Genomic DNA, 26,878 nt, shown 5'->3' on the forward strand with positions numbered 1-26,878 from the left:
TCTGGGGGTGGTTGTCGCGGCGGAGACGGCTTGAGTAGGCCGGGTGTTGGAGGCCGCTCTTTAAGGGCTCGGGATGTGATCGCTGAGCTCTTGGCAGGTAATGGCGGGATAGGGAAAACGCTGTGTGCGGGATGGAGCAGCGGTGAGAGGAGGAAAATCCGCCGGGAGGCCTTAGCGTGTTCTCCGCAGGCCCCGGAGCGCCCGAGCGCTCCGCCAGGCCAACGGGTCTGCCGGGCTGCTGCGGTGCGGGCGGGCGCAGTTCTGGGGTCCCATGTCCTACTCCATTCCGTCTTCAACCGTTCCGGCGTGGAGAGCGCGACACCGTGGGCCTCTCGGGCAGCCTCTTGCCAAGGTCACCCTGCCGCGCCGGGTACGCTGGGCCGGAGCGCTTGGAGATCCTGCCCGGTTATGCCCGCTGGCCTTTTAGCGGCCTCGAGTTCGAGGCTGCCGTGGGTGAGTCCTGACGAACCCAGGCCTGTGGAAAGGCTGCACCCGGACTTTGGTCGTCTGTTTTCCTCGGTTTCATCTCTCTTGACTCCTCTCACCTGCTGTGTCCCCTGTCTTTTTTTGTACCAGTTCGGCCCCCGTCCACCTGGTATTGCTCGCTGCTTTGCCTCTCGAAACGTCTCTGTGTCTGGGCCTCTGCCTTTATTTCTGTCTCCACCTTGCCTTTCTGTGGCTCTTGACCCCTTGTCTGCCACTCATTTGCTCCTTTCACTAATTACCTGAAAGTCAAATCCACTTTTTTGGTCATCTGATGCCCCCTTCTCTACCAATTTTGGATCTGTCTTGTTTGTCTCTCCCCCTCCCCCCCCCCAACTGTGTTTGTCTAGGCGGGTGGAGCAGGCCTGCCTGGATCTCTGGGCAATGGAAGGTGACTCATGACCTCGTGAAACAACCCACACTGGTGGCATTCTCAGTGACTATAGACTGCAGTCTGGTCTCAACTCTGACAGGTGTCGCCCAGCCTTACCAAGTGTCAGGATGCAACAGCGCTTGGGTAGCAGACAGAAGGCCCATCTCAGGGCCAAAGAAGCTTAATCAGGCTTAATGAATCTTGGTCTTTTCACCCCTGTGTTGTTGTTGTTGTTTTGTTTTGTGGGACTCCACAGCTCTCCATATCTCATGTGCCAGATAGTTTCCAGGATTGTCAGGAGCCTGACTTTTGAGTCACAGCTAATGCATTTCTAAAGGGTAAGGAAGGTCTAAGCGTCAGGTGGAGATCTTTTGCCTTTCGGGACCCTTAGGATAGTAGCTGAATTTCTTGAAGAGCTTTATGCTTAGCTAGGAGATTATGTCAGTTAAATTATGAGAAACCTACTAATTAGAGATAAAAATAAAGAAGACCCTGCTTCACCAACATACATTGGAGAGAAATAAGCTGGACACAAAGACAAATACTTGTTGGAAATATCAGAAATGAACTAACCAGAATCTGTACAAAAATCTGCCTGAGGAGGAAACTTGAAAGATTCTGATGCAGAAAGCTTTACAAGGTTGGAAAAAAATATCATTTATTATCACAGTACCAAAGTGAGGGTTGTTTCTTACTGGGGAATGCCCTTTTATTCATTTCCCTGTAAAAGTCTTGAATTTGTCTTCAAAGTAGTTTATTGCTGAATTATTTTCATATTTTAATGAATCTTCATCAATCCATTATTGTCACTAAAAAGAGACAAACACTGGCAGTTATAATGTTTTCATTTGGCCTTCCTATTTTATCCTTACTGAAAACAGTGACTTAGACATTTTAAAAAGCACTATATACAAGAAGAGTAAAAATAAGAGAACATACTTATTAATTTTTTTCAAGAACTTAATCTTTTCTAAATTGTATTTTTATTTAAGTAGTTGTAATAAAGGGTTACCTAGTTTCATTGATATGCCTTGACTATTATGACTTCATTCTTCCCTTCACTTTCTTTCTTCATTCATTTGCCCCCCTCCCCTTTACCTTCTACTTTTCTGAATATTTTTCAGTCTATAGTAGTCTATGGTTTTTCCAAGTGGTGCCATCAGAAACATTGACAGGCTCTCCAGCCATTATCGCAGGCAGTGACCAAGGCTAAATGCACCACCTGCGATCATGTCCTGATTTCATGCATTTTAAAATGTGTGTCTTAAAATGAGGAATCAGTGCCCTATACTCATTTGTATGAACTTTTCCTTTTTACTTTTTAGTTACAGTAGAGAGATTTTTGTCTTTATATGTAACTATTGAGGGGAAGAATTCCTTTTATGTGTTGCTGTGAGGTTTTGAATTTTAATGAAATGAGTTTCTTATCCTAAATTCTCTTGCATGAGGCTATAGTTAAAACATTTCCTTGGCTTTATTGAAGTGTAATGGAAGCATGACTTTTAGGTGGAGGTTGGGATCTACTATAATGTCTTCTCTTGGATCTCAAAGAACTTACTTAGTGGGCCAAGAAGTGCCCTAGAAGTTCTAAGTATGTTCTCAGTTGTTGCTTAAAATTGGAGGAAGTTCTGAATAAAACTTCATAAACTAGGTGGCTTGCTTTTAAAAAAATCTTAAAAGAGAACTTACTGAGTTCTTAAGCTAAAATGTTCCAATTAGGGAAAGATAGGAGACTGATAATTGACAGTCAAGAAACAAAAGCATTTTCCACAGCATGTTTTATTTAAAAATGGTGTTTTGGTGTTGTGGATTGAATCCACTGAGTCATCCACAAGTTATATCCTTCAAGGATTTGTAGGTTGGTGTCAAACTCAAGATCCTCCTGCCTCAGCCTCCAGAGTACTGGGATTACAGGTATGTACCACCTGGTTTCAAAGGGTATATTTTGTTTTGTTTTGTGGTTCTGGAGATCTTTCTTAGGCTTTGTGCATCATAAACAAGCCCTGTACATTCGACTACACTCCTAGTCTGGAAGGATGTTTTTATTCTGCAAAAGTATACAGGCATTGACAGTGTTAGTATCCAAGTTTTACAAACATGAGATAATGGAAAATGTTAACATTGAAGGAAGATGGTGAGAACTATAAGTGAACTCTGTCTTTGCAATGTAAAATTATTACAAAATAAAAAGTTTATTTAAAAGAATAATACATAGAGCCAGTCCCAGTAGTCCACGATAGAATGGCCAAGGCAGGAGTGTCTGTAGTTAAAGACTAGCCTGGGAATGGTGTTACCTTGTCTCAAAAATTGATAAATAAAATTCAAAGACAAAGACAAAGATAGAAACTCAAAAGTTTCAGAATGAAAGTTTGTATGACCCAAAACCATTGTTTTGAGTGGTTTGTAGTTTTTTTTTTTTTTCCTTCTTGTTGTTGTTCTGGTACTAGAGCTTGAAATCAGGGCCTCAGCTCTATCATTTCAGCCACATTTGCAGTCCAGCTTTTTTCTCTGGTTAATTGAAAATAAAATGCATTTGCCTGGGCTGGCTTGGAACACTGATCCTCAGCCTCCGGAGTAGATAGGAATCTAGGCATGTGCCATCAGCACTGGGCTATTTTTTTACTTTTTTGAGACTTGAGGTTGCCCTATAGCCCAGGCTGGCCTCAAACTTACTATGAAGCCCAAGTTCACTTCAAATTTGAAATTCTGTGTCTGCCGCCTCAATGCTGAGGTTACAGGTATGCACCACTATGCTTGGCTAAAACCAGTCTTGATGTGTTTCCTGTCTGTTACTCAAACAGAATGTTTGTTAGGGAGGCACAAGTACATAGCCATTGTTACCAGCATCTCTTACACTTTCAGCATGCTTTTTTTTTTCTTTCAGAAATCAATGTTATTTAATTTGAAGCAAAACTGAAAAATGAATCCATCTTCGTTCATTTATACATACTACTTTTTGATGGTCATGGCATAAATATCTGAGGAATTCAAGTTTGCATTAGGTAAGCTATTGACTTGCTAATAATACAATTTTTTAAAGCTATTACTGAAATCATTACTCTGTGAGCAAAAATAGCAGGGTAATTTGTACACTTTTAGAGCAAAGATAGTGAAGATTTTTGTGTGTGTGTGGCTTGAACTCAGGGCCAAGGAACTATTCCTTAGCTTTTTCACTCAGGTTGATTCTTCATTTCTGGCTTCTTGCTGATTAGTTGGAGATAAAATTCTCATGGACTTTTCTTGCCTGGGCTGGCTTCAAACTACAGATCTCAACCTCCAAGTAGTATTATAGGCATTAGCCATCGGTGCCAGCTAGGAGTACAGGTTTTTAGTGGCCATGGAATAAATTATTCTTCTCTTCTGAGAGGAGATATTACACATTTTAAGGCCAGTCACTAGCATGTAATTTCACTGAGATGTAATTTCAGAGAATATTTCTGTTGCTTTTTTTGTAGCTTTGAAAATAATAGATTTATAGTTCTATTTAAATCTTGATGTACCCTTCTAAGACATATAAGCTTGAACAGGTCTTTTAATCTGTGCTTTTGTTGACTTTAAAATGAGTTTGAAGATAACAAGTTACAGAATCTGAGTTTATATAATGTGCTTTGTGGGCTGTAAAGCATTTGACTCATGTAAAGAATTTTGTTACACATAGGGCGTCAGTGTTTTTGTACATTTGTGCCAGACTTTAAATTTACCAAAGCAACATTTACTCTGTTTTAATGTGCTTCCTACAGTAAGCATGCAAATTACCATATACTTTGATTAAAGAAATCTCTGGAGGGCTTCAGTACAAATAGCTGGTGGGTCTACTTCCCTGTTTTGTTGCTATCCTCTATGCTTTTTGGTTGTTTAGTCATTGTTTAAATAGTGTATAAAATTTGATGTACAGTTCCTTAGCCAATTAATAGTGTCCACTATTAAATTTGAGATTGGAGTTTTAGGCCACAGGTCCAAACTCCAGGAGTTTCACATGTCAAGTTTGGCCACCAGCCTCCACGAGCAAATAAAGGGACATGGTAAAGAGCTGAAAAAGGAGATTTATTACATGGTGTGTGAAGACCACACTTCAGGCCATCTTCAGCTATCTTGGGAATATAGATATGAGCTATAGGTTTAAGGAGACAGAGAATTGAGGATGGGAGAAAGAGGTACACTTAAAACAGCCCCAGACCCAGGTATGTGGTCAGAGATGGTGGCATGTGATTGGCATGTGATGAGGCATCTATTGCCTCAGGATTGCTTAGGTGAGGACTTTTTACAATAAGAGTCATTGACAATTCACAAGTCCAGTCTCCTGTGGTCTTCTGTCCAATTCTGTCCATTCCTTCTTGGTAAATGACTGCAGAAAAGAATGGCTCAGGTAAAAGGACATTGATACACAATGGAAGCAGAGATGCTTAGACTTCATCCTGCTTTTAATTAATTTGTGAGCCTAAGTAGGGAGTCAGTGTTTTAAGCAGCAACAGCTTTTAAGTACCTGTTACTAACTCCTCAAAGAAGAGATGTTAGAGGTCTAGTTCAGGTACTCTTCAATAAGTTGCACTTCATCTGCTTAAAAGAAGCCAGAGCCAAGCCCCAGAGGCTCATGCCTATAATCCTAGCTACTTAGGAAGTTGAGATCTGATGATTACAGTTCAAAGACAGTCTGGGAAGGAAAGTCCATGAGACTCTTACCTGCAATTATAATCACCAAAAAGCCAGAACTTGAACTGTGGCTCAAGTGGTAGCATGCTAGCCTTAAGCAAAAAAGCTTAGGGATAGTGCTCATGCTCTGAGTTCAAGCTCCAAAACCCGTGCCAAAAAAAGAAAAAAAGAAACTTGTTAATTGGTTTGTTGTAGAATTAAATAAGATATACTATGTAAAGTGTTTTGCATAGGCTGAGGGCATTTGCTGCGGGTGCGAGCTTGTTTCTACATTTTGCCTTTTAGGATTATTAACGCTGTGTGAACATCATGTTTTTTTTTTGTTGTTGTTGTTGTTATTTTTGTTCTTTTCTCTTAGGTGTATGTTAGGAGTAGAATTGCTGAGTTACTGGTAAACTCTACATCAGTTGTACCATTTTACATGCCTATGCAGGGGTGTGTAAAGGAAGGGTTCTAATATCCACATGTAATCACCAACACTTGTTAATGTCTCTTGCTTATCTTAACCTTCCTAATAGGTGAGAAAGGATTTCTCCTAGTTGATTTGCAACTTCAACAACTTCCCATCCCTTTCCCCCTCCCCCTCTTCCTCCCCTTCCCCCTCTTCCTCCTCCTTCCCTTCTTCCTTCTTATCCTCCCCTCCTACCTCTTCCCCCTCCTCCTCCTCCCCCCTCCCTCCCTCTTCCTCCTTCCCTCCTTCCTTCCTCCTCCCCTCCTCTCCCCTTCCCCCTCCTCCCTTTCTCCTCCCCTCTTCCCCCTCCCTCTTCCTCCTTCCCTCTTCCCTTCCTCCTCACTTCCTCCCCTCCTCCTCCCCCTTTCTCCTCTTCCCTCTCTTTCCCCTCTTTCTCCTCCTCCCCCCTTCTCCTTTTCTTCTTCCCTCCTCCACTCCTCCTCTCCTCCTTCTCCTCTCCTCTCCCCCCCCCCCCCCATCAATTTTTGGGCTTGAACTTGGCCAGGATTCTGTTCCTGAGCTCTTTTGCTCAGGACTAATGGTCTACCACTTTGAGCCACAACACCACTTCTGGCTTTTGAGTGTTTAATTGGAGATAAAAGTCTCATGGGGACTTTTCTGTCTGGGCTGGCTTCGAATAGCAGTCTTCAGATCTTAGCCTTCTGAGTAGCTAAGATTACAGGTGTGAGCCACTGACACCAGCTGATTTGCATTTTCTTAATGACTAGTGATACTGAATAATTTTTATAAGTTTATTGGTCATTTGGACATGTGCTCTGGAAAATTTCTAGATAAATCCTTCATCTTTTTTAAGTTTGGCTATTTGTCTTTTTATTTATGAAATAGAAGAATTTTTTTATTTTGCATACAAATCATTCCTTTGTTATATTTTCTATAAATAAATCTCTTCTTTGATCTGTCTTTTCATTTCTTGAAGGTAGTGACCCCTCTCTTGTAAGTCCATCAATTTTTCCCTCTACTTTCCAGATCCCCTACTACATTCATTATCAGACCTTGATTACTACATTTATTGAATCTTATCATTAGCTTCTACTTCATTCTTTCTCCTGCTTTAGCCCATCAATAGTTGAATCTTCCTAAACTATGACTCATAGAATCTCCAAAGTAGTCAGTGCTGCCCATTGCCCACATTAAATTCTTTTTTTTTTTTTTTTTTGGTCATGGGGCTTGAGCTCTGGGCCTGAGCATTGTCCATCAGCAATTCAGTTCAAGGCTAGCACTATACAGTTGAGTCACAGTGCCACTTCCAGTTTTCTGGTGGTTTATGGGAGATAAGAGTCTCACAGACTTTCCTGCCCGGGCTGGCTTTAAACCGAGAACCTCAGATCTCAGCCTCCTGAGTAGGTAGGATTACAGGCATAAGCCATCGGTGCCCAGCCCCACATTAAATTCTTTTTTTTTTTTTTTTTTTTTGTGGGCCTGAACTCTGGGCCTGGGCACTGCCCCTCAGCTCTTCAGCTCAAGGCTAGTGCTCTACCACTTGAATCACAGTGCCACGTTTGGCTTTTTTTTTTTTTTTTTTTTTTTTTTTTTGCTTATGGGTGCTGAGGAATCGAACCCAGGGCCTCAAGCATGCAAGGCAAGTGCTTTACCACTGAGCCACCTTCCCAGCCCCCCACATTAAATTCTTAAACTCTGCCTTCAGCAAGTAGTTCTCTTCATCCTTTCTAGGATGTAGAGCTATCCATCTCTGTCACCTGTAGAAGGAAGCACAGGCAATGATGTTTGTTTTGACTGGAAGAGAGCCAAGAGAATCTCATCAAATTGGTCATTTTTCTCTTGGCCATTTTTACTGTAGTTGAGAATTTTGTTTTCAGTGTAAAGATACATACTAGTTACTCAGTTTCTTCAATATGCCATACTCAGAATGCACTAAATCCCCAAGAGATAAATGAACCAAAATGTCAAGTGACTTAGAATATTTCTTTGTTAATAAATAAGATTCATTTGTAGTTACTTCATTTGTTGCCCAGGTTTTGTTTGTTTGTTTTTGCTTCTTTAGGGCTTTGAACTCAGGGCCTCACATTCTCACTTAGGCTTTTTCACTTAAGGCTCGTAGTCGACCACTTGAGGTATATCTACACTTCAGCTTTTTTACTGGTTATGTGAAGAGTCTTGCAGATGTGTATCCATGTGGACTAGCTTTGAACCATGATCTTTATATATCTCAGCCTACAGAGTAGCTAAGATAACAGATATGGGCTATTGGTGCCTGACTTCTTGTCTATCTAGTTTTGATATCAAGGTTCTTTAGAGTTTTGTTTGTTATTTTGTTTTTTTGTGCCAGTTCTAGAGCTTGAACCTAGTGCCTGGGCACTGTCCCTGAACATTTTTGCTCAAGGCTAGTGCTCTACCACTTGAAACACAGCTCCACTTGAGGCTTTTTGGTGGTTAATTGGAGATCATAGTCTCAAGGACTTTCCTGCCCAGACTGGCTTTCAACCATGATCTGCAGCCTTCTGAGTAGCCAGTATTAAAGGCTTGAGCCACTGGTACCTGGTGATATCAGGTTTTTTTGTTATTGTTTTTTGTTGGTCGTGGGACTTGAACTCTGGGTCTGGGTGCTGTCCCTCAGCTCTTCAGCTCAAGGTTAGCACCTCTAACACTTAAGCCACAGCACCACTTCCGGTTTTCTGAGTGGTTTCTATTGGAGATCAGAGTCTCGTGGACTTTCCTGCCTGGACTGGCTTTGAACCGTGATCCTCAGATCTCAGCCTCCTGAGTAGCTATGATTATAGGCTTGAGCCACCAATGCCCGGCTGATACCAGGTTTTATAATACTAACCTTTCCCCCCCCCCCCCAGTTTATTTCCTATCCCTTCTCCCTTTTAATACTTCTTGTTTGATTACATTGTATAATCATATGTGCCCTAAATATTTCTGTTTTAGGGAATTTTGTTGATGTTCCCTCCTGTAAATTTCTGCTACGTTTTAGTTTCCTTTGTCCTACCTTTAACTCAGAAAGATCTTTGTTGACTGTCATTGTGCTAGTCTCGTGCCTTAAAATGATCAAAATCAGTGGTAGCTCCCAGGTCCAGAGTTTAGGCCCATGACCAAAAAAAAAAAAAAAAAAAAAAGCATGATTTATTGAAATTTTTGGAAGACATCAAATTAAGAAACTCTTAAGATGGCTCAGTGGTAGAGTGCTTCCCTTGCATGCATGAGGCCCTGGGTTCGATCCCTCAGCACCACATAAGCAGAAAAAGCCAGAAGTGGCACTGTGGCTCAAGTGGTAGAGCTGTAGCCTTGAACTGAAGAGCTGAGGGACCAGAGTTGAGGCCCATGACTGACAAAAAAAAAAAAAATACTTTCTCCTATCATCATTGCTTTCATTTTTGATATTGTAGGATATATTTGCAGAACCTATCTTGGTTTTTATTCTTGAGAAGAAAACATTTTGTTTAAGTTTGGCATTTTACCTACTTGTAGATTGATTGCTTCAAAGGTCTCTTGTTGAATACTTGTTAGACTTGATCTTGGTTCTTAAGCTTGGATGTGGGGCTGAACCATAGTCTGTGGTTGAGCATAACTGGAATGACATTCTCAAGAGAGCTTAAAACACTCTAGACTTTCTTTCGTGTTTGTGATGTTGTGATACTGAACCAGAGCCTCTTTTGTGTCTTTGGCCCAGATGACAAATGATGGCATGTGCCTTCCTGGGCAACTGAATTAAGTTGGGCCTCTGACTAAGATTTTTTTCCTCCTGAGGCAATGTGCAACCTGTGGTATCACCCACCTCTGAATGTTGCCAAGCTGCAGCACCTACCTGTGTGTTCCACCCTGGCTTTTAGCTCTGGGTATCTGAATAAAGGGTATAGCTAATCTTTTGCATGGATTGCTGCTTCTCTCTGCATCAATGGGAGCAGGAAGCAAAGTTGTAGGGGCAGTGTCTCTTCTGTCCCTTCTCTACTCTGTCTTAAGTATTTTTTTTTCCTGCCAGTACTAGGATTTGAACTCAGGGTCTTGTATTTACTTTATTGCTGAGCCACACATCTAGCCCCTTCTTGCTGAGGTTGTTTTTCTGATTAGGGTCTTGCTGTTTCCCCAGGTCTGAGAACTTGACTGTGGAAGGTCCTCCTATTTTATACTTCCTAGGGTTGCTGGGATGACAGATGTACAGCATCATACTCAGCTTCTCTTATTTAGAGTCTTGTGAAAGTTTTGCTTAGATTGTCATGAAACTGACTTTTTCCAATCTCAAACTCACATAGTTGGCAGATGTGCACATCTGTGCCCCTGCTTTTGGTTGAAAAAGGGTCTCAAACTTTTTGTCTAGGCTGCCTTCAAACTTCAATCCTCCTGATCTCAAGTAGCTAGGGTTACTGATGTGAGCTACATGTGCTAGCTCGTATCATGTTTTTTTTTTTTTTTTTTTATGGGTGAGTTAACATTTTAATAATCTGTCTTTTAATTGGAGAGATTAGACTAATCCATTTATAATAGAAGTAATTACTGATAAGGATTTTTGTTGTTGTTCTGTCTTGAGTCTTGAAGTTAGGTCCTGGGTGCTGTCCCTGAACTTTTCTGCACAAGGCCAGTGCTCTACAACTTTGAGCCACAGTTCTACTTCTGGTTTTCTAGTGGTTAATTGGAAATAAGAATCTCACAGACTTCCTTGCCTGGGCTAGTTTTGAACACTGATACTCAGATCTCAGCCTCCTGAATAGCTAGGATTACAGTGCCTAGCCTGAGATGGATTTAGTTTCATTTTTCAGTTATTTCTTTTATCTTTTATATACATATATTACTTAACTGTTGCTTATATTCCTCTTCTTTAAAATATAACTTTATTGTTAGTATTAAGGCATTGTAGAGAGCAAGATTGCCATTTTATAAGTCATTTGTGGTTTCTGATGAAGAGTTAGCTGGTATTTTTGTTGTTGTTGGTGGTGGTGGTGGTCATGGGGGCTGAACTCTGGGCCTGGGTGCTGTCCCTCAGTCTTCAGCTCAAGGCTAGTAGTGCTCTACCACTGGAGCCACAGCTCCACTTCCAGCTTTTTTCTGCTTATGTGGTGCTAAGGAATTGAACCCAGGACCTCATGCATGCAAGGCAACACTACCACTGAGTCAACTTCCCAGCTTAGCTGGTAATTTTATTGAAGATAACTCACAGCTTCTCTCTGGTTTGTTAGTTGTTGTTTTTTGTCAGTCCTGGGGCTTGAATTCTGGGCTTGTGTGTTGTCTTGAGCTCGTCAACTCAAGGCATACACTCTACCACTTGAGCTACAACACCACTTCTGGTTTTCTGTTGGTTCATTGGAGATAAGAGTCTCAACAGACTTTCCTGCCTAGGCTGGCTTTGAACTGTGATCCTCAGATCTCATCTTCCTGAGTAGCTAGGATTTTAGGCGTGAGCCACTAGCTCCAGGCTTCTCTCTTGTTTTTGAGATTCTTTTTTTTGGGGGGGGGGCTTGAACTCTGGGCCTGGGTGCTGTCCCTGTGCTCTTCAGCTCAAGGCGAGCACTCTACCGCTTGAGCCACAGTGCCACTTCTGGTTTTCTAGTGGTTTATTGGAGATAAGAGTCTCACGGACTTTCCTTGCCCGGGCTGGTTTTGAACCTCGATCTTCAGATCTCAGTCTCCTCAGTGGCTAGGATTACAGGCATGAGCCACCGGCGCCTGGCTTGAGATTCTTTATATGGCTTTCTACAGCTTGACTGTAAGTTGCTCAGTGTGATCTCTTTATCTTTGTTCCCTTTGAAGTTGAATTTCTTAGATGTCTAATATCAATTTCAGGAGTTTCTGATCATTGCTTCATCAAGAATAATTTTATTCTTTGGCTCTTCTTCAGTGTTTCAATACATACTACTAGGACAATCACTACAGAAAGAAGGAGATGTTTGACAGGTCTAAAAGTGGAGCTCCAAATGTCTAGAGAGCAAAATCCATGTTCTTCCTGGTGGTTGCTCTAGGGAAAATGCAGGTCACCTCTCCATTTGTGTGGCACCTCCCCATGTGGCAGAGCAGAGGAATGGTGGGTGTGCTGCTCTCTGAGTACACTGCTGTGAGTGTGGATCAGCTTCCATAGTTCTCAACAACTATGATTTTGATTGTTTTTTTTCAGTTTCCTGATTATTCTTGTTGGGGTGGGGCGAGCAGGCACTTATTTATGGCACCTATTTTTGTAGCTTCATTTCAAATGTCTTATTCTTGGTCACTTAGAATTTCACAATAGATTCTTGAACTTAAAGGTTCAAGAAAGATGGGTTAGTCAGTAAATGGTACTAGAAAAATAGGCTAGTTCTTTTGGAAGGAAAGGGCTGGGTTCCAGCCTAAGTTTCTGAAGAAGAAAATAACACATATATTACAGATTTAAATGCTTCTTTTTAAAAAAATGTAAGTAATTAAAATTTTTTTGAAGTTTGCAGTGTTTTTCTGTGCCCAGCACAAAATCCTGGAATTATAAAATGGAAAAGAATGGTTACCTTTAAATAAATTTCACTGGGCTGGGAAGGTGGCTCAGTGGTAGAGCACTTGCCTTGCATGCTCGAGGCCCTGGGTTCGATTCCTCAGCACCACATAAGTAAAAAGCCGGAAGTGGTGCTGTGACTCAAGTGGTAGAGCACTAGCCTTTAGCTGAAGAGCTGAGGGACAGTGCCCAGGCCCAGAGTTCAAGCCCCACGACCGGACCCAAAAATAAAAAATAAAAAATAAATTTCACTGTGACAAGAAACTCTGTCTAGCAACTGAAAGAAAATTGCTGCAAAGGATAAAGTTAATTTCCTGAAATTGTAAAAGAAATAAATGGTGAGAATAGGAAAAAGAGAAAAGGGAAAACAATATAAACTGTCCAATTTATTTGAGCAAAAGATAATAGCTGGTGAGTTATATAGAAAAGTAAAATGACTAGTAAATTTTAATAATGTATGAGTCACACTCATGATTAATAAACTGCAAATCAAAATCATAAACGAGCCAGTGGCTCACACCTGTATTCTAGCTACTCAGAAAGCTGAGATCTGAGGATCACCATTCCAAGCCAGCCCGGGCAGGAAAGTCTGTGAGACTCTTATTTCCATTTAACCAGCAGAAAACCAGAAGTAGCACTGTGGCTCAAGTGGCAGAGCGCTTACCTTGAGCTGAAGAGCTCAGGGACAGCGTCCAGGCCCGAGTTAAAGCCCGGTGATAGACCAAAACAACAACAACAAATGAATTTGATTAATCATCTAATGGGTTTTCTGCCTTAACATCTAATCTTGGGGGCTGGGAAGGTAGTTCAGTGGTAGAGCGCTTGCCTTGCATGCCTGAGGCCCTGGGTTCGATTCCTCAGCACCACATAAGCAAAAAAGCTGGAAGTGGTGCTGTGGCTCAAGTGGTAGAACGCTAGCCTTGAGCTGAAGAGCTGAGGGACAGTGCCCAGGCCCAGAGTTCAGGCCCCACAACCGGACCCCCCCCCCCAAAAAAAAAAATCTAATCTTGGAGAGGATAGGATGTGACTTTCTGAAAAGTGGTTGTAAGAAATGAGAGGTAAGCAACAAATATGGGCTCAAGGCTTTATTGGGGGACAGATCTAAGCAGGAATGGAGGCAGCACTTCTAAATACAGAGAAAGAGAGGTTGAACTGCTCCTAGTACATTTACAAGACAAAGAAAGCCACCTTTCCAGAGGAGGTGATTGGGAAGCTTTTGCCTATCTCATTCTGTGTCAGCCACACAGGCCTGGCAGGCACGTGGATGAAGGTTGACAGAGGGAGTTTGTTTAGAAAGACAAGAGAAGGACCAGCGAGGAGATGAAACCTCTGACCATATACCATTTCATTGGCAGAAATTGCCTAGATCTCTGAGTATTGTAATATGGCCAGACTCCATTATGATTTAAAAAAAAAAAAAGTCATTTGGGCATTATGTAATCCTTTAGAGGATGTGGAGGGGGAGGAGTTCCTGCTGGGGAGTGTTGGGGCTGTCCTCAAGTTTTCTTCTCATACGGGGGAGTACTGGGAAAATGAGAATAGGAATGGATGGGTCAATATGGGTGAAGTAGTGAAGGGTATCTGTCAAATGGCCCAAAAAATTACCGCAAGTCTCGTTGGGGTGCTGTATTAGCGCCCTCAGTTTATTTGTGGATGACAGACTTGTGGGCAGTCCAGTCAAAGCTGTGGAGGTGGTAGAGGATCATGTCCTCCCGAAGAGTCGGATAGAAGTGATCAGACTGATAATTCCACACTGGGACAAGAGCGAAGGACAGCTTTCTGACCAACAGGTTTTTGATTAAGATAATATAAACTTCTATTTGGGACAGGTTGGAGAGGGAGAAAGGAATGTGAACATGAACAATGCCTTTAGTGCCAGCCACCTCTTAAAGAGCAAAGAGGTGGGCTGGTGCCACAGCAGATGATTAATGGGCAGTGTTGAAGGGTGGAGGGAGTAGAAAATGGGGGTGATAGGATGAGCAGATTGAAATGTGGAGTTGGGTGGAGTGTGTGGAGGAAGAATTGTGGTCATCAGGGTGGAACAGCAGGTCTGAGTCAGGGAGAGGGGCAGAAAAAAGCCTGAGCATAGGGATTTAAGGGATTTCTCCAGCCTTGCCACTTCAGTGACAGAAGTTATCCAGGTCTGTGAGGATATTAAAGTTGAAGGTTCTGTGAGCATTATACCCACCTTTGGACGTCAGCTCCACCCAAACCTGAGCCCCTCCCCTTCCTGGAGTTCCTGCCAAACAGCTGGCTCCTCCCTCTGGCTGCCCAGACCCACCTGAACTCCCATCTACCTCACTTCCTACCCTCAGACCCTGCTGCTATCTCGATAACAGAGGTCGCCATGTGTTCTCTCTGGGGCAAATATGGCTCCTCTAATAAACATTGTAATAATCTTTTACTTGTGCCTGCCTGTCTCTGTGTGGTCCCCTGACATGGATATGACAGATCCTTACAGGTACCATTCTTGGGCTATCAAGACACATTGTTCAACTGGTATTGAAGCCATACCCTATTAGAAAATAAGCCTCTTGAGTTTCATGGAGATTAGCCAAGAGACAGCCCAAAAGGGTGTTTTGAGGAAGTTTAAGTTGAGAGGTACCCATTTTAGGCAGAGGGTGGCAGTTGAGATCCTGTTAGAGGAATTCTCTGTTGCTCTGGACATCTCCAGGAACACGGAAGAATTCCTAGTTGAGTAGGACAATGCCTCAAGGGGTCATCACCCCTTCAGACAAGTCACTGGGAGCATTTTCCAGCCAGACACCTGGTCTTTCAAGAACAAAATGAAAACAGAGGTAAGGAGGTTTGTAGAGGTAGGAGGTCAATGCGCACCCTTGCAGATCCAAAATGGCTGGCAGAGGAGAGGAAAGGTCACTGTCTCTGAGAAGGTTCAGGAGGCAGGCCAGGGGCCAAACCCAAACCACTGCTGCTGGGTTTCGGCAAGAAATGAAAGGCAAGTGACCAATATGGGCTCAAGGCTTTATTGGGGGACAGACCGGCCAGGTGTTCCAAACAGGGATGGAGATAGCAGCAGTGGACAGGTGTGGGCAGAATTTAAACAGAACTTTAGGGGGCAGTCACATGGACCATAGGAATTCTGGGAGGTGAGGAAACTGTTGCAACTGGGGCGGGAATCTGTAAGTCATACCTGGAAAACAGTATAGCACCAAGGAAATAGAAACTTAACAGATCTTTGTAAACAGGTAGGGACATAGGGTGGGGACTTAATGGGCAGCTGACTCTTGAGACCTTAGTTTGGTAATAAATGTCAGAAAATCAAATACAAAGTCCCTGTAGATACCTTCAAAGGTTTGCCAAGGTAGTTAAGCATCAATATGCAGGATGGGATAGATGAGTAGACAGGAAAATTATATATTATACTTACACTAATGGGCCAAACTCAAAAACTAAAACCAGGAAGTAAATTTCCTGGAAGCAGATAAACTCCCCTTCCACTACAACTCCTTTTCAGTGGTAAATTGCAAGATTAGATTTAGGGAAGCTCTTCTCCTTTGAAATGGTAAAAATCTGGAAATTCTTCTTTAATGGGTAGTGACTGAAAGACTGCTTGTGTGGCCAAAGGAAGTTCTGAGGGTTGTGCCTTACCATCTGTCTAAGGATTAGGAGTAACTAGACTGATATAACCCTGATAGTTGCCTGCTCAGAAAAAATCAAAACCAGATAGGAACCCTGATATAGAATCTTTAGCATTAATTTTCTGCTTGGGACGCAGGAAATGTTTCTCTTTGTTTTTCTGTACTTTATTATTTTAAATTAATTCTTGCTTGAACTTTCACCTTGTGAGATTCTCTTTACTGAAATACCCTGAATGCTCTTCCTTTCTTCCTTCCTTCCTTCCTTCCCTCCCTCCCTCCCTCCCTCCCTCCCTCCCTCCCTCCCTCCTTCCTTCCTTCCTCCCTTCCTTCCTTCCTTCCTTCCTTTGTCATCTGTTGTGGGGCTTGAACTCTGGGCCTGGGTGCTATCCCTTAGCTCTTCAGCTCAAGGCCAGCACTCTACCACTTGAGCCACAGTGCCACTTCCGGTTTTCTAGTGGTTAATTGGAGATAAGAGTCTGATGGACTTTCCTGCCTGGGCTGGCTTTGAACCTCGATCCTCAGATCTCAGCCTCCTGAGTAGCTAGGATGATAGGCATGAGCCACCACCACCATCACCACCCCACCCTGGCTTGAATGCTTTTCTTTTTTTTTTTTTTTTTTTTTTGTCGGTCGTGGGGCTTGAACTCTGGGCCTGGGCGCTGTCCCTCAGCTCTTCAGCTCAAGGTGAGTGCTCGATCCTCAGATCTCAGCCTCCTGAGTAGCTAGGATTACAGGCGTGAGCCACCAGCGCCCGGCTTGAATGCTTTTCTTGAATGGATCTCAGGAACATGGTTTTCAGTGGACACTGGGAAGCTAAGGGAATCCTTTCTCCAGAGACATAAGCATTGTAATATTGTTTATAATTTCAAAAATCCAGACAAGTGAAATTATGTAAGGTATGAGAAATGCTCAAATTAGCATACATTCATGTACCAGAAGACATTATGGTCATTAAACAGAATGAGTATATCTTTGGGGGCTAATGTGGGAAGATTTCTGATATATAGTAAATGACAAAGCAGAGTGCTGAGTAAAAACAGATAATAAATCAATTTGAATGAGTATTCTCAGAGAATATACATGATTTGTTCTGATAATTACACAGGAAGGTTTCTAGAAAGACATTTGTTAGTAGTAATTTTCTTTGTCAATGCTTGTAGTTCAGCCTGCTGCTAGAGTGGAGCTCTGCCACTTGAATCACACCTCCAGTCTTGTTAATTGCTGGTAATTTTTGTTTGTTTGTTTGTTTTTTGGTCCGGTTGTGGGGCCTGAACTCTGGGCCTGGGCGCTGTCCCTTAGCTCTTCAGCTCAAGGCTAGCACTCTACCACTTGAGCCACAGCGCCACTTCCGGCTTTTTTCTTTTTGCTTATGTGGTGCTAAGGAATCGAACCCAGGGCCTCATGCATGCAAGGCAAGTGCTCTACCACTGAGCCACCTTCCCAGCCCAATTGCTGGTAATTTTTGAAGAACTATTCACAAATTACTATCCTTCTACTCAGTCTCCCTATTAGTAGGATCACAAGCCTGAACCAGAGGTACCCAGCTAACTTCTCTTTTTGAAATTACAAATACCTAAGTCATTTATATCTTAGTCTGCTGTGTTTTAAGTCATTAGGAAATGTATTAAGATGTATAAAAATGGATTTTTAGACCCCATACTAAAGTTCAAGAATCCCATGTTAGGCCTAGTTGCTCATCCCCATTAGATAAATAGGTAGGTTTAATAAGGTAGCCGATAAAGAGAAAACCATGTAGTATTCAGGCTGGAAGAGAAGTTTATTTACCAAACCACTGCCCCACCCTTGGTGGTGGAGAGGTGTGGCCACAGGGGCTGGCTGATGTCCCACCTGGGTTTAAGTAGGGAAGGGGGTTGGGGAGAAGGGGTTGCCAGGTGAGAGAAGTTGTAGCCACACTGGCTGCGGATGTGACCTCAGAGCCTGTGACCCTCTCTAGATCTGATAGGCGGTGTGACCTATGGCAGCCCCAGATAAAACCCTGACCTTGGAGGGGGAGATGACTGCCTCCTGGTGTGCCAGTTACCTAGGTGACACAGGTACTGAGCAGAGACTTAGCCAAGAGGTAGGAGTCTGCCCTGCCTTCCCAGGGCGGACCTAACAATCCCCATACACCAAAGGTGAAAGACTGAGAAAGGAGATTTATTACATGGCAGCCATAAAAAGATAACATGTATCTCCTCAGCCCTCTTCCAAGGTACAGACATTTGTCTTAGGTTACATCTGAGAGTTGGAGGCAGGGGGAAGAGAAAGGGATGTGTAATTGAACCAGTCTCAAGTCAAGCCTGGTTTACCATTAGCTCAGTCTTGTCTCTGGAGAAGTTACCATTTTATCAAGGACAGATCAGGAACACATTGTCTCATGGGTGATTTCCTGAGTTTTTCAATGTTTCACTTAAGATGATAAGAAGATGACATTGTCTGTTTAAGGTATAGTTTGCCTTCTACATAAGATACTTATTAGTGAATTTTCTCTTTTCTGGAGCCTAGGGTGGTAGTAAAGTGACTGCAGCAGAGACTAGCTCAGGTCAAATGGCACCAATAAAATTGAGCTATTGGGCTTTTAGTTAATTCACAGGGCCTAGCAAAGGCATCTTTTAGGCTTCTTCTTATGAAATTGTAAGTTAATATTTTGTTAGTCAAGTACCAGTGGTTCATGCCTGTAGTCCTAATTACTAAGGAGGCTGAGATCTGAGGATTGAAGTTCAAAGCCAGCCCATTCAGGAAAGCCCGAGACTCTCCAACTAACTGCCAGAGAATCTAGAAGTGGAACTGTGGCTCAAGTGGTAGAGTGCTAAGCTTGACCATAAAAGCTCAAGGACAGTGTCCAGACTCTTGAGTTCAACCCCCAGAACCAGCACTAAAATAATAATACTTGGTTTAAAAAAATACTGTTTTTAAGGTAGAGGGAGGTGTGTGTGTGTGTGTGTGTGTGTGTGTGTGTGTGTGTGTGTGTGTGTGTGTGTGTGTGTGTGTGTGTGTGTGTGTGTGTGTGTGTGTGTGTGTGTGTGTGTGTGTGTGTGTGTGTGTGTGTGTGTGTGTGTGTGTGTGTGTGTGTGTGTTATTGGTCATGGGTCTTGAACTAGGGCCTAGGTGCTGTCCCTGAGCTCTTTTTCTTCAGCTCAAGATGAGCACTCTGTACCACTTGAGCCACAGCAGGACTTCCAGTTTTCTAGTGCTTAATTGGAGATAAGAGACTCAGACTTAACTGCCCGAGCTGGCTTGAACCTGGATCCTCAGATCTCTGTCTCCTGAATAGGATTACATGGGTGAGCCACTGGCACCTGGCAGTGTGCGTGTGTTTTTTTTTTTGGTCGGTTGTGGGGCTTGAACTCTGGGCCTGGGCGCTGTCCCTCAGCTCTTGAGCTTAAGGCGAGCGCTCTACCACTTGAGCCACAGTACCACTTCCGGTTTTCTGGTGGTTTATTGGAGATAGGAGTCTCACAGTCTCTCCTGCCCAGGCTGGCTTTGAATCGCGATCCTCAGATCTCAGCCTCCTGAGTAGCTAGGATTACAGGTGTGAGCCGCCAGCACCCGGCTTGTGCATGTGTTTTAATACCGGGGTTTAAACACAGGGCTTCACACTCTCTCTTAGCTTTTTAGTTCAAGGCTGCTGGCACTCTTCCACTAGAGCTACAGCTCCAATTTGGCCTTTTGCTGGTTAATTGTAGGTAAGAATCTCTTGGTTTTGTCTGCTCTGGCTAGCTTTCAACTGGGATCTTCAGATCTTAGCCTCCTGAATAGTTAGGATTACAGATGTGAGCCTAATGACTAATCTTGAATTATGGTGTTTTCTTTATTCTTTCTTTTTCTTTTCTTCTTCTTTTTTTGCCTGTACTGGGACTTGAACTCAGTGCCTGAGCACTGTTTCTGAGCCTCTTTGTGCTCAAGGCTAACACACAGCGCCATTTACAGCTTTTCTGTGTAGTTTATTGGAAATAAGAGTCTCATAAGCTTTCGTGTAGAGACTGGCTTCAAACTGTGATCCTCTGATCTTGGCCTCCTGAGTAGCTAGAATTACAGGCAATAGCTACTAGCACCTGGCTGCATTATGGCAATTTCTTAGAAAAGGCAGAGGGATGTGCTAGGAAAAATACTATACTCTTTGGAGTCACACTAACCTAGATTTATATCTCAATATAAAAAAATAAAACAACTATCTTTTAACCTTGGGAAAGATACTTAAAATAGCTGAACTTGAGTATTCAAGTCCTACATTTGCAGAGTAATTTATAAGACAAAGTGGAAAATGATGTACAGTTCCTGCCATATAAAACTTACTCAACATACATTAGTTTCTTCTTGTCAACGCTTTCTATCCCTCAAGAATGACTTTGTTCGGGTTGTCTGATTCTATATCTCATACTTGGAATTTAGTGATGTTTGACTATTAGAGAAGATTGGCACATAGCACTGTTTTATCTTTTGGGCCATTTACAACTGAATTGGGAGGGGTCAGGCACATCTATAGTTGAGTTCTTGTGTTGTTGCTAAGTCTAGTCCTAACACAGACAAACCCACCAGATACATTTACAGTAACAACACATGTAATCACTTATTTGTTGTAGCTTTATCTTCTGGGTCTATTCAGTAGCAGAGACAGTGTCCTACTTGGTCTATAACTTTCAGCACTTTAGGGAGACAAGTTTTAGAAAAACCTTGATACTTGCAACTTGATTCTCTGTACCTCACACGTGTATCAGCTTTTAAGGAGTGAAAATTCCCACCAGTGTTAGAGAAACCTACATTTCAGCAAGAGTGGTACCAAAAGACCAGTGTAATTATCTGGTCCCTTGGCACCAGCCTCTTGTCTATCAGTCTCTACCTAGATTCTTCCTAGTAATCTCCTTTCTTCCTTGAAAAGGCCAGTTCTGTTCTTGCCTCAGAACATTTGCATCTGAATTTCTTTTTCCCCACAATTTTTTTCTGGGGTTAGGATAAGGGGCATGGAACAGAGATCCTCTACTGTGGGTCTACACCTTCAACCCTATTCCCACAATTCTAGTATGACTCCTTCACTTCAACTTGACAAATGTGAGTTGATACTAAGGCCTGACATTCAATAATTTTGGTAGGAAGCATGTTTGTTTTGACTAGAAATATTTACTTTGTGTTCTGTAGGGGATTTATATAGCTTACAGTTGCTATTACTGTGGTAGGTTCTGTTTTCTCACTCACACACTGAGGTAACCTTGAGTCAATACTGTGATGAGTGCTGGGGGACCCAGCTTTTGGTGCCCTCATATCTGTCTTCATACCAACCCCCTTTCCACCAGTACCCATAGGCAAGGAGACTTTATGGAATTTTGGAACTTGTTTACATTTTCTTGGTGATAGAGGAAGAAATAGGAGTAAGTTCTTTTTTAGGCTGGGATTAGTAGTAACTTTCCTTTCTCTTGTAGCACTAAACAAGATTTGTGATGAAATGGAGCCTGGAACAAACTCTTTTCGAGTCGAATTTCCTGATTTTTCCAGCACCATTCTGCAGAAACTGAACCAGCAACGCCAGCAAGGACAATTATGTGACGTCTCTATTGTTGTCCAAGGCCACATTTTCCGGGCACACAAAGCTGTTCTTGCTGCCAGTTCACCCTACTTTTGTGATCAAGTACTCCTAAAAAACAGTAGGAGAATTGTGTTGCCTGATGTGATGAACCCAAGAGTGTTTGAGAACATTCTCCTATCTAGTTACACAGGACGCCTGGTTATGCCTGCCCCAGAAATTGTTAGTTACTTAACAGCAGCCAGCTTCCTCCAGATGTGGCATGTGGTGGACAAATGCACAGAGGTTTTAGAGGGAAACCCTACTGTCCTTTGTCAGAAACTAAATCATGGCAGTGACCACCAGTCTCCAAGCAGCAGTAGTTATAATGGCCTGGTAGAGAGTTTTGAGCTGGGCTCTGGGAGCCACACTGATTTCCCCAAAGCCCAGGAATTAAGGGATGGTGAGAATGAAGAGGAGAGCACCAAAGATGAACTGTCATCTCAGATCACCGAGCACGAATACCTTCCTAGCAACTCATCTACCGAGCATGACCGGCTGAGCACTGAAATGGCAAGCCAGGATGGGGAGGAGGGGGCCAGTGACAGTGCTGAGTTCCATTACACCCGGCCCATGTACAGCAAGCCCAGCATAATGGCTCACAAACGCTGGATCCACGTGAAGCCTGAGCGCTTGGAACAGGCTTGTGAAGGCATGGATGTGCACGCAGCCTATGATGAGCACCAGGTCACTGAGTCTATCAATGCCATGCAGACCGAACACTCAGTCCAGCCTTCAGGAGTGGAGGAGGACTTTCATATTGGGGAAAAGAAAGTGGAGGCAGAGTTTGATGAGCAGGCCGACGAAAGCAACTACGATGAGCAGGTGGATTTCTATGGCTCTTCCATGGAGGAATTTTCTGGAGAGAGGTCAGATGGGAATCTGATCGGGCACAGACAAGAGGCCGCCCTCACAGCAGGCTACAGTGAGAATATTGAAATGGTAACTGGGATTAAAGAAGAAGCTTCCCATTTAGGATTCTCAGCCTCAGACAAGCTGTATCCTTGTCAGTGTGGGAAAAGTTTCACTCACAAGAGTCAGAGAGATCGACACATGAGCATGCACCTCGGTCTTCGGCCTTATGGCTGTGGTGTCTGTGGTAAGAAATTCAAAATGAAGCACCATCTCGTGGGCCACATGAAAATTCATACAGGCATAAAGCCCTATGAGTGTAATATCTGTGCAAAGAGATTTATGTGGAGGGACAGTTTCCATAGGCATGTGACTTCTTGTACCAAGTCCTATGAAGCTGCAAAGGCTGAGCAGAATACAACTGAGGCTAACTAAAAATAGAGGCTGGCCCTTGAGTGGCATGCACAGAAATAAACTATGGTAATTAATGCAAATCTGGGCACAGATGATGCGTGCTACTTGCTATTATGAGAAAAGCTTAAAAAAAAGGAAGATATTTCTGAAAGACCAGCTCTAAGTAGGCCAATTAAAAAAATCTAATTCGTTGGATTGGTATGTGCCAGTCCTGGCCTGGAATGGGTGAGAGGGATAAGTTCATCCGCTGCGCAGCTGGCAAGGGAAACCTTCAAGCCAGCTGTGATTGAGGCAGGTGGACTTGGGGAAAGAGACATCTGCACTTGGAACTGGACTGCAGCCTACCAGTTCCATCTCAGGTGGCAGCGATTTTCGACCACACATTATCACAAGGTCATGTTGAAGTTTTACTTTGCTCTTATTATAGATCCTTAGGTAATGTGGATTTGTTTTGGTAGCTGCTTCACTGAATGAAATGCTACTTATGTAAAAGCTTCAAATAATGTGATTCCTGGGATGAGAAATTGGTTAACACAGCAATCTTGTCTGATGTTATTCTTTCTAAAGGATACTTTAGGACTGGGGAGGGCCTAAGAGGGTGATATTGGAGGCCTGAAATCAGTAACCTATGAGACAAGTTTCAATTTCTGTAAGATGCCATTGTCACAATGTTTCAAACTTTAGTATTTTAATACTAAAATACTTTAGGTGAGTTTGAACTATTGTATCTAATTATAATTCTCTTGAGTGCCAGAGTTAGTTGTTTCTGGTTACCCTTCCCTCAGTTCTGTCTAGTTGTAGCATCCACACATGAGATCCACTTCAGCTAGGAGACTTCTGACCACAGGATGGAGGAGTGCACCAGCTGTTGCTCTTGAAATCATGGTGCTTCCCAACAAGGACACCTGAGACCACAGTTCATGGGATGGAGCTAGAACCATAGCTGAGAGTTGAGTGCCATATTAACCCTCACTGTCAGAATGATAGTTGGGGAGAAGCAGAATCTTGTGTGTCAGGTTATACTAGAAAGTAGATGGCCCAAGAAAAAGATAGAGGAATACTCATATGGAGGAAAGAGTACAGTGAGCTAAAACTGGCAGTTCTTTAGGCTGTGCTGTGATATTTGTTTAAGGGAGAAAGAAGGGTGGGAATGGCTCACACCTGTAATTCCAGCTACTGGGCAGATTGTAGTTCCAGGCCAGCCCAGACAAAAAATTTGCAAGACCCCCCCCCCCTCACTCCGAGCTCAGCAATTAAAGAAAGCTAGTCATAGTGGTTCACACCTGTCATCCCAGCTAGATGGGAAGTGTAAATGGGCGATCACAGTCCAAGCTGGCCCAGCCCTATTTGAAAAAATAACTAAAGCAAAAAGGACTGGGGGCATGACTCAAAGGGTGCAGTACCTACCTAGTGAGTAGCAGGCCCTGAGTTCACACCCTAGAAACCACTGGTTAAAGGCTGAGGAAGAAGTCCTAATTTTAGCAAAATAGTCTGACGGATTCATGCTCCCAAGTTACAGAAGAAGCTGCATAAATTTACAAGTCTGCACATAGCTATATCTAGCAAACAATAAGCCGAGCTACTAGTCTAAGGCCTTTTCTGCTGATCAATCAGTTGTTTTAGGGTCAACAGAAGGCATGTATCCAGAATGCCGTTCAGCTGTGTAGCATGTCTGAAGTTACCAGGATAGGACAGGGTGCTACTGTTTTGTCATCTTTTTAGAAACTTACTGCTCTATTACTTCAAAGTAGAAACTTGTTTTCGTCCAAATAAAAAAATAGTTTTTCTTGGACTTTGGGTGAAATTTTGTTTTAAAAGTTTTGCTTTGCTCTAATGTGATAGACATTACTGGCAAAGGCCTCTGATCTTCAAGCACCCCTCACCCAGGGTTTCCCTGTTGAACATTATCTGGAGAGTGGGGAGAAAGTACCACTTAGCTCTTGCAATCAAGATTTACAAAACATTACATAACAGGGATCTACTCACTAACACTGTATCAGTCTATATAAAAAGCACTTTGTATTTAAAACTTTATTATAAATATATATAGTTGGTTTTTTTAAATTTAGAGACTAGATATTACCTCTTGGTTGTTTGTCACATGAATACTATCTTCTCTTAATGTTGAAACTTTGGCACTGGACAGTCCTTTCTCAGTACCACATGGACATGCATTGAGGCTGGACATATATGTTAGAGACCAGGGTGGGTATAATATTGGCCACTACAGTGAGGAGAACTCAATCTATTGCTCCTACTAATTTCCATAGTAAAACACTGAAGCCATCTGTTCTACCCAAAGCTGGTCACCGCTCCCATGGTATCAGCAGAACTTTTTTTTTTTTTTTTTTGCCTGTTGAAAAGGTTCAGCGTGATGTTTTCTATTAAAGATTCTATTTAAATGAGCACTAGGACATTTGGGGTGGAATCTAAATGGTAAAATTAAAATCTTCTGGGGAAACCATAGTCCCTCAGTTAGGCTGAATCAGCACTCTCATCCTGAGTGGTGATAAAAGAGCTTTTGTTCAGCCAGGAGTGTGGCCAGCCCCTGGGGGCCAGCTCTGCTGGGACTTATCTAATATGTTTGAAGAGTAGTATCTTACTGAATTCCTTCTGTGAACATCAGCTGCTAAATGTAGAACTTAAGTTCTTCACATATGCCCTTTTTTGTAATTGGGTTTTTGTAAAACCTGGGGTTGCTCATTGGGTCAGCCACAGCCTGTAAGATATTTGAGTGTATTGAGATACTGGCTGTGTTCAGGAGGAAGAAGAAGGGACAGCCTTAGCCTGGGTGTTCAAAAGTAAATATTAATAAGATGCTCTTTTAGGTTAGGAGATCATTGTAATGACAGTCTCTTCCCTTAGTGTCAACACAGCTTTAGAAAATCTTCATCCTTCCAGATGAGGTTGGATAGTTGTGGGTGGCATTTTCCAAGCAATCTTTCAAGGATCGTTTCCATACATGTTTAACTAAGGTGTTTGTCTCCTATTTTGAGTCTTAACTGTGATTTTCCTCCATCTTGGTAGTAACAGGCTTCAGACACTGGTGGCATTTGGTATTCTGTGTAGACCATGCCCTTTGTTTGGATGCACACAGATAACAGTAATCCACTTGGTCCAACTAAGGAAGGAATGAAGTGACCGGTCCTCATGTGCTAAGGGCTGTCTTTAGGCTCTTCTCAGCGCTGACCTGTCAGTTTCTATGTCTCACCTTTCTCCAGCTTAATTTGGCCTCTGTTTTTAAGGCTCTCTCCAAAAGGCCCCTTTCCTTATAGGAGTACTTGATGCTGGGCAGGTTCTAGCTATTTAGCAAGCTGTGGCCCCAGCAGCTCCGCTTGCCGAGGGATGCAAACCCTGAGCTGGTGTGGGAAGGAAGTTGAAGAGCAAGAGGCTGTGTCTTCCCCAGGCTGAGGAGAGTTTGTCTACCACAGATCCAGGGGTTTGCTCTGTGGTACTTTAGGGATACTGGAAGAAACCAAGGGATGCATTACCCCAACCCCCTTTTGTGCCACTAATTTAGGTTGCATTCATGGGTGACTAAATTTGTCCAGAGAAACCAGGGTTTATTTTGGTTTTTGGTTTTTTGCTACTTAAAGGTACATGTTTCTTATCTCAATTTCTACTGATAATGCCCTATGGGAAGATGCTGGAACACATTTTGCAAATGTGACTTTTTTTTAAAAAATTTTGCTTGAAGCCTGTGTCATGTCAGTTGCTGCTGCTGCCTTCTTTCTTTTGATGAGGTTCCCAATGTTTCCCCTAGAAAGTTACTTTATTTATGCAAGTCAGGTGACTTAGGCCATTTGATGATAAACAGATTATCATTAGGTGCATATCTTATTGACATTTTGTGAAATGTTATGCCTGTATTGCAAAAGTTGAATAGTTTTGTCTTTATATAATTGCTGTCTTCAGTGTACAGCATGGTTTTACTTAATTGAATGTTACTGTTTAATATTTTCTTCTTATAGAAGAGACCATGCCCTTTTGTATGACATGTTTTAATAAATGTTATCTGTCAATTTTGTAAAAGTTTCGTTTTTCACTCTTGAATAGATGAACACTTCTG

General features: G+C 42.7%; 1 protein-coding gene across 2 annotated transcripts; it reads left to right on the top strand.

Moving 5' to 3' along the window:
• On the top strand, positions 1-26,806 carry Zbtb43 (zinc finger and BTB domain containing 43). 2 transcript variants are annotated; one of them, XM_070013816.1, is made up of 3 exons: positions 1-97; positions 3,741-3,858; positions 21,404-26,806. In XM_070013816.1, exon 3 carries the CDS (start codon positions 21,427-21,429, stop codon positions 22,828-22,830), a length of 1,404 nt encoding a protein of 467 aa, XP_069869917.1. In that variant the 5' UTR covers positions 1-97; positions 3,741-3,858; positions 21,404-21,426; the 3' UTR covers positions 22,831-26,806. The 2 variants fall into 2 exon arrangements, with proteins under 2 accessions (XP_069869917.1, XP_069869924.1); XM_070013823.1 differs by lacking the exon at positions 1-97 and adding an exon at positions 2,176-2,770.
• The last annotated feature ends 72 nt before the right edge of the window (positions 26,807-26,878 follow it).

The sequence above is a fragment of the Dipodomys merriami genome, unplaced genomic scaffold (assembly GCF_024711535.1).
Source record: "Dipodomys merriami isolate MVZ:Mamm:240054 unplaced genomic scaffold, mDipMer1.0.p SCAF_11, whole genome shotgun sequence".
In the NCBI taxonomy this organism is placed as follows: domain Eukaryota; kingdom Metazoa; phylum Chordata; class Mammalia; order Rodentia; family Heteromyidae; genus Dipodomys; species Dipodomys merriami.

Bases quoted from the DNA above. Each gene is read 5' to 3' on its own strand.
- Zbtb43 (XM_070013816.1), top strand. From the start codon at position 21,427: ATGGAGCCTGGAACAAACTCTTTTCGAGTCGAATTTCCTGATTTTTCC.